Source organism: Myotis brandtii, unplaced genomic scaffold (assembly GCF_000412655.1).
Source record: "Myotis brandtii unplaced genomic scaffold, ASM41265v1 scaffold294, whole genome shotgun sequence".
Classification (NCBI taxonomy): Eukaryota; Metazoa; Chordata; class Mammalia; order Chiroptera; family Vespertilionidae; genus Myotis; species Myotis brandtii.
Window position 1 is genome coordinate 667,884 of NW_005361238.1, and position 8,099 is coordinate 675,982.

At 39.0% G+C, this 8,099-nt stretch overlaps 1 protein-coding gene across 1 annotated transcript in view; it reads right to left on the reverse strand.

The window, feature by feature from the left end:
• The window catches only part of M1AP (meiosis 1 associated protein), a 61,604-nt gene extending 55,836 nt beyond the window's left edge, over positions 1 to 5,768 (reverse strand). Inside the window, exon 1 of the mRNA XM_005869461.2 lies at positions 5,466 to 5,768. Coding sequence (XP_005869523.1) covers positions 5,466 to 5,705 — 240 coding nt within the window. The 5' untranslated portion in view covers positions 5,706 to 5,768. The remainder of the gene's footprint in view (positions 1 to 5,465) is intronic.
• Between the last annotated feature and the right edge of the window lie 2,331 nt (positions 5,769 to 8,099).

Sequence of the window (8,099 nt, forward strand, 5' to 3'; positions counted from 1 at the left end):
CATGCACTGACCACCAGGGGGCAGACGCTCAACACAGGAGCTGCCCCCTGGTGGTCAGTGCGCTCCCACAGCCAACCTCCCATGGTCCCTCCCCCGCCCGCAGTCCCTCCCCCCGGCCAGCTGGCCCTGCCCGATAGGCCTCGATTGCCGGCCAGGCCAAGGGCCCCCACCTGTGCATGAATTTGTGCACCGGGCCTCTAGTACTATAATAAAGTGAGGTTTATTTTAGGGATGCAAGACTGTTTCAAAACTTGAAAATTATTAAAGTAATTCATCATATTAAAAGGCTGGAGAAAAATCATATGATTATATCAACTGAAGCAGAATAAGCATTTGATAAAGTTCAACAACTAACATCATATTAATGAAGGGTAAAAAGATAATATTTTACCTTTAAGATTGGGAATGAGGCAAAGATGTCTGTGCTCGCCACTCTTATTTAACACTAGAGGCCTGGTACATGACATTTGTGCACTGGGGGTGGGGGGGTCCCCTCAGCCTGGTCTGTGCCCTTTAGCAGTCCGGGAGCCCTCAGGGGATGTCTGACTGATGGCTTAGGCCTGCTCCCCACCTAAGCCATCAGTCAGACATCCTTAGAGCTGCCACGGAGGCAGGAGAGGCTCCCGCCACTGCCGCTGCGCTCACCAGCCATCAGCCCAGTTTGTGGCTGAGCAGCACTCCCCCTGTGGGAGTGCACTGACCACCAGGGGGCAGCTCCTGCATTGAGTGTCTTACCCCTGGTGGTCAGTGCGCATCATAATGACCGGTCGTTCCGCCCTTCAGTCTATTTGCATATTACCCTTTTATTATATAGGATAATACTAGAAGTCTTAGGTAGCACTTAAGTGTTGATAAGAAAATGAAATAAAAGACATACAGATTGGCCCTAACTGGTTTGGCTCAGTGGATAGAGCATTTGCCTGCGGACTGAAGGGTCCGAGGTTCAATTCCGGTCAAGGGCATGTACCTGGGTTGCGGGCACATCCCCAGTGGGGAGTGTGCAGGAGGCAGCTGATTGATGTTTCTCTCTCATTGATGTTTCTAGCTCTCTATCCCTCTCCCTTCCTCTCTGTGAAAGGTCAATAGAATATATTTTAAAAAAAAAGGCATACATATTGGAAGGGGAGAAATAACTGCCCCTATTTGTTGAGGACATGATGGTCTATATAGAAAATCCCAAAGAGTCTACCAAAAAAAAAAAAAAAAGCCTTCACAGAACTAACAAGTGAACAGCAAGATAATAGGATAGAGCAATATACAAAAATCAGGTATATTTCCTCAATCTAAGAAAATCTCTATTTCTGATTCATTCCTTAAAGATGTTTTCATTGGATACAGAGTTCTAGGTTAATGGTTCTTTTCTTTCACATTGAAAAATGCTATACTTCCTTTGGCCTCCATGATTTCTGATGAAAATAAATCTATTGTTACTTGTCTCTCCCCCACTAGCCTTTAGGTAAGGTGTCAGTACTCTGCTTTCAAGAGTTTGCCTTTAGTCTTTAGAAGTTTGATTATGATGTGTCTTAGATCAGATTTATTTGTATTTATCTGTTTGGAACTTACCAGTCTTTGTCAAATTTGGGAAATTTCCAATAATTATTTCTTTGAATAATTTTTTCAGCCCTACCCTTCTTCCCTTTTTCTCTTGGATGATGTGAATGTTAGATCTATATCACAGATCCCTGTGGCTTTGTTCATTTTTAAAAAATCTATTTTCCTGGGGCGGTGGGGGCTTGCCCAGGGTGGGAATGGCTGGGGGGGGGGGTCAATCGGGGAAAAAGGAGACATATGTAAAACTTTAGACAATAAAAAAAAATCTATTTTCTCTTTGTTGCTCAGATTGGGTAATTCTTTTTTTTCTTTCTTTTTCTTTTTTTAAAAATATAGAACGCTTCACAAATTTGCATGTCATCTTTGCACAGGGGCCATGCTAACCTTCTCTGTATCGTTCCAATTTTAGTATATGTGCTGCCAAAGCTAGCATTCAGATTGGGTAACTTTGATTCTATTTTCTTTTTTTTTCTCTCTATATATTTTATTGATTTTTTACAGAGAGGAAGGGAGAGGGATAGAGAGTTAGAAACATCAATGAGAGAGAAACATCAATCAGCTGCCTCCTGCACACTCCCCACTGGGGATGTGCCCACAACCAAGGTACATGCCCTTGGCCGGAATTGAACCTGGGACCCTTCAGTCCGCAGGTTGACGCTCCATCCACTGAGCCAAACCGGCCAGGGCTGATTCTATTTTCAAGTTCATTGATTCTCTCCTCTGACTTCTCCATTCTTTGTTGAGCCCATTCTTTGAAGATTTTGTTTTTTCAGATTTTGGTTATTGAATTTTTTGGCTCTAAAATTTCTATTTGGTTCTTCTCTGTACTTCTCTTACTTTGATGAGATGCACTTTTTATCCATTTGTTTCAAGCATGTTCATAACTGCTTGTTAAAGCATTTTTTTACGTTAGCTGCTTTAAAAACTTTTTTAGATAATTTCAACATCTGTGTCATTTCAGTATTGTAGTCTTCTCATTCAAGTTGAGATTTTCCTGGTTCTTGATATGATGAGTGATCTTTTTTTATTGTATTCTGGACATTTGGGGTATTATAAGACCCTGGATCTTACTTAGATCTTCTGCTTTAGCAGGCCTCCTCTGATACTCTGCCAAGGGGGAAAGTGAGCTTTCTAGATAATTATTGCCAGGTGGGATGTGATTCCATTTGGCCTCTCTGATTACAACCCAGAAGGGAAGGTACCTTGTTACTTCTGGGTGGGGGTAGAAGTTCAGTCTCTCTACATGGCCCCCACTGACACTCAGAGGATGGGGAAGCTTCTTTACTGTCAGGTGGGCATGAAAGTCCTGCCTTTCCACTAGTCCTTCATTAATACCACCCTGTCTTGGAAGTAAAAAGGTGCCTCATTGCTGCTCCCCACATGCCTCCACTTTTCCTCCTCTGACACCACCTTAGGGGCAGAGATAACTTATTTATTTATTTATTTATTTATTTATTTATTTATTTATTTATTATTGCTTAAAGTATTACAAAGGGTATTACATATGTGTCCTTTTTTTCCCCGCCCTTGACAATACCCCGGCTTCCCCTACCCCCCCAGTGTCTTATGTCCATTGGTTTTGCTTATATGCATGCATACAAGTCCTTCGGTTGATCTCTTACTCCCCTCCCTTCTGCCCCCCAACCCTCTCTGGCCTTCCCACTGCAGTTTGACAATCAGTTTGAGGCAGCTCTGCCTCTGTATCTATTATTGTTCAAAAGTTTGTAATGGTCTTTATTATCCATGAATGAGTGAGATCATGTGGTATTTTTCCTTCATTGACTGGCTTATTTCACTTAGCATAATGCTCTCCAGTTCCATCCATGCTGTTGCAAATGGTAAGAGTTCCTTCTTTTTTACAGCAGCATAGTATTCCATCGTGTAGATGTACCACAGTTTTCTAATCCATTCATCTACTGATGGGCACTTAGGCTGTTTCCAGATCTTAGCTATGGTGAATTGTGCTGCTATGAACATATGGGTGCACATATCCTTTCTGATTGGTGTTTCTGGTTTCTTGGGATATATTCCTAGAAGTGGGATCACAGGGTCAAATGGGAGTTCCATTTCCAGCTTTTTGAGGAAACTCCATACTGTCTTCCATAGTGGCTGCACCAGTCTGCATTCCCACCAGCAGTGCACAAGTGTTCCTTTTTCTCCACATCCTCTCCAGCACTTGTCGTTTGTTGATTTGTTGATGATAGCCATTCTGACAGGTGTGAGATGGTACCTCATTGTTGTTTTGATTTGCATCTCTCGGATGATTAGTGACTTTGAGCATGTTTTCATATGTCTCTTGGCTTTCTGAATGTCCTCTTTTGAAAGGTGTCTATTTAGATCCTTTGCCCATTTTTTGATTGGATTGTTTATCTTCTTTTTGTTAAGTTGTATGAGTTCCCTATAAATTTTGGAGATTAGGCCCTTATCAGATATGACGTTGGCAAATATGTTTTCCCATGCAGTGGGTTTTCTTGTTGTTTTGTTGATGGTTTCTTTTGCTGTGCAGAAGCTTTTTATTTTGATGTAGTCCCATTTGTTCATTTTCTCTTTAGTTTCAAGTGCCCTAGGAGCTGTATCAGTGAAGAAATTGCTTCGGCATATGTCTGAGATTTTGTTGCCTTTGGATTCTTCTAGAATTTTTATGGTTTCCTGTCGTACATTTAAGTCCTTTATCCATTTTGAGTTTATTTTTGTGTATGGTGTAAGTTGGTGGTCTAGTTTCATTTTCTTGCATGTATCTGTCCAATTTTCCCAACACCATTTATTGAAGAGACTATCTTGGCTCCATTGTATGTTCTTGCCTCCTTTGTCAAATATTAATTGAGCATATTGGTTCGGGCCAGAGATAACTTTTTAATGTTGGGTAGGAGTGGGGGAGTCCAGGCTCCTACACCAATTCCATGGACACTAGGAGGAGGAGGTCTTGTTTCTACCAAGTTGGGATAAAAGTCCTGGATCCCCAATAGGCCTTCTCTGATTGTCCTAGTCCAGTGATGGCGAACCTTTTGAGCTTGGCAAGTCAGCATTTTGAAAAACCCTAACTTAAATCTGGTGCTGTGTCACATATAGAAATTTTTTGATATTTGCAACCATAGTAAAACAAAGACTTATATTTTTGATATTTATTTTATATATTTAAATGCCATTTAACAAAGAAAAATCAACCAAAAAAAAAATGAGTTCGTGTGTCACCTCTGACACGCGTGTCATAGGTTCGCCATCACTGTCCTAGTAGCAAGCTGTCTCAGAAGGGGGATGCACTAGAATCTCTGAAGTCTTTCTGATCCCTGTGATTGTGAACTTTGTATAGGGGAGAAAGTGATGATTTGGATTTGTTTCAGGAGGAGAGATAGTTGTGTATGTGTGAGGGAGCTTTATAAAAGCACAGCCCCTGGCCCACCTTTGTCTTCTGGTACCCTGAGGAGTTTCACTTGAGTCCTGTGTGAAACTGTAGAGAACATATTTTCATATTTCTGCACAGTTAGGGCTGTCTGAGCAAAGAACATTGAAACCTGGGTTAAAGGATAAGTCTTGGCTACTTACTTGAATAGCCAGAGACATCTGAAGAAATTTAGACTTATTTTCCTGTGTTTGCATTTCACAGGGGTGTAAAAGAAGTCCATTGCTTATATTCCAGAGGGCTGTAAATGCCAAGGTTTTTCCCAGGAGTGGAGGGGGGAAAGATGTGGACTATTTAAACTCCAATATTAATAATTTTGGGGTTTCTCTTTTGCATATAAAACTCCCTTATGTGCAGGATGACATCTAGCTTTCATTGTGCTGCTTGTGGGGTATTGGGCATGGGAACAGGCACAACTATTGCTGTAAGTAATAATAGCTATGATATGAGGTTTCTGCAGCAGGAACCTCATATTTACTTTCAGGACAAAATGAACAAATATAGATATACTCACCACAAATGGGAGGATGCACTCGTGTTGATTTTGCACCATGTATAAGCTGAAAAGGGACATGCGGCTGGGGCCCATCAAGCTGCAGGCTAGAGAGAAAAAGTTCTGCATAGCCTCACAGAGGTTGGAGCAGATGTCAGCCCAGGATGGTAGAGAGATATGCACAATGAGAAGCCTCGGAGGTTGCTGGTAAATCTGCGTGGGAGTGGAGGGCCCTTTACCAGTAGTTCGCCCATGATACATGGCAGTCAGACCAGAGGTGGAACTGCAGCCACCACCTTGATATTCTCTACACCTATAGGGAAGAAAGAGAAATCACTGGTTTTTGTAAAGCTGAATTATATGCTCTGTTGAAACAGAAAGTCCAAAAAGAAGTCACTGGGTACTAATTCAAGCTTTTTTAGGCAGGCTACCCCATCTTTTTTTTTTTTTAAGGTATAATTCCATTTCTGTGCAATGTCCAGAACAGGCAAATCCACAGAGACAGAGAGTAAATTGATGGTTGGGAGAGGTTAAGGGAAGAGAGAATTGGAGAATGACTGCTAATGGACCAAGTGTTTCTTTTAAGAGGATGAACATTCTGGAATTATAAAGTGTAATGGATGCCCACACTTGTGAATATAGTAAAAACCACTGATTTATACACCTTAAAATGATGAGTGTTTTGGAAGGCTATCTCATCTTAATAGCTCCTGAGGGATCTAGATATTTGCCTGTAATGTAAGGCTGAGAATACTTAGAGATTCTGAGTAGAACTAATGAAAAAGTTATACAAAAGTCAAACTTCAGTCTCAGAGTAAGCCATATCCCCTCATAAACTTTCTTTTTTTAAAAAAATTCTTTATTGTTGAAAGTATACATGTCTCCTTTCCCCCCTATTGACCTCTCCCAGCCCGCCCCCACACTAAACTTTCTTTATTAGCATTTATTGTGCTGTATAGTAATTTGTTTCTATGACTGTCTCTCCCACTATATTGTGAATTTCCCAAGGGGGAGAACCTGTTTTGTCAACTTTATTTATCAGTGCTCAACACATTTATTTTTTAAATTAAATTTAAATTCTTTATTGTTTATAGTATTACATATGTCTCCTTTCCCCTCATTGACATCTCCCCGGCTGCTCCCAAACCCCAGCACATGCCCTCACCCCCCTATTGTCTGTGTCTATTGGTTATGGTTATATGCATTGCATGCATACAAGTCCTTTGGTAGATCTCTTAGGCGTCCCCCCTCCCCTTCCCTATGAGGTTGGACGGTCTGTTTGATGCTTTTAACACATTGAATTTTTTTTGGTACATAGTAATTATTAAAAATGAAAATATGACCACATTTTCTCCTTCAAGATCCATTCAAGACTCTTCATGACTTGACCTTCAGCTTTATAGGTCAACTTCCTAGAAAAATATATCTAACTACTACTAAATCACACAGAATATTTAACAACCCAAATACTCTATAACCATTGAAGAAAATTAATTGGTAGCCAAATATCTTCCCACAAAGTAAATGACAGGGAAGATGATTCCACTGATGAGTTCCATCAAACTCTCAAAGACTAAGAATTTCCATCTCAATTTCTTTCAGAGGATAGGAGAAGGAACATTGCTCAATTAATTTTACTAGGTTAGTATAACTTTTGATATAAAAATCAGAATACTATAAGAAAAAAAATTATAGGATAATCTCATCCATGAACTTAGATGTAAAAATTTTAAACAAAATATAAGCAAATTGAAAACAATGGCATATAAAAAGAATTATGAAAGAAATAAAACTCATTGTTTTCAGATGCTATGGTTGTGTATATAGAGAATATAAAATAATTTAGTTTTATCATTTTCTTCAAAAAGTCTCACATTTTATTAAATTTTATTCTTAGAGATTTGCTATTTTTTAATGTTTATTACATTACATCTTTTTAAATCAGTTTGTTGCTAATGCATAGAAATAGAATTGATTTCTAAATACTGATTTTTTTAATTTAACAATCTTGCTGTACTTTCTTACTAATTTTAATAATTTATCCATAGATCCTTTTGGATATTTTTGTTCACAATCATATATGGTGAATAATGACATGCATAAGGTACATGAACAAAATCAGATCATAGCAGCATAAAGAGTATCCATAAGAGTCTTGTTCACAATTACCCCACACTGCAAATAAGACATATGCTATTCAATGCTAGAAAGGATATATTATGGTATATTTACACATACAGAAATGGTAAGTGATATAATACAGAAAGTGAGAGTTGAGTCAAATATAAATGGAGTTGTAGAAGAAAGAGCTGAGAATATTGACAATGACATCATTTGATGACTCTATATAAACAGCCAGAGGAACTTAGTGAAAGTGAACAAAAAAGTGGTTATGACAAAAAGATGTCCTAGACAAAGTACCACTGCAAAAAACTTCATATTAGAGGGACTCATGGAAATATTTTACAAAATTTAAAGCATAAAGGATAAAATACTGTAAGCTGATTCAAACTTAGGAGTATATCAATTTGCTAAGACATAGAAAAGATGCTTGCTCTATCCTAAGTTATGTCTTGAGAAGAAGAGGAGCACAAGCACTATTCAAACTACCATTGATAATTTTTAAATATATATATATTTTATTGATTTTTTACA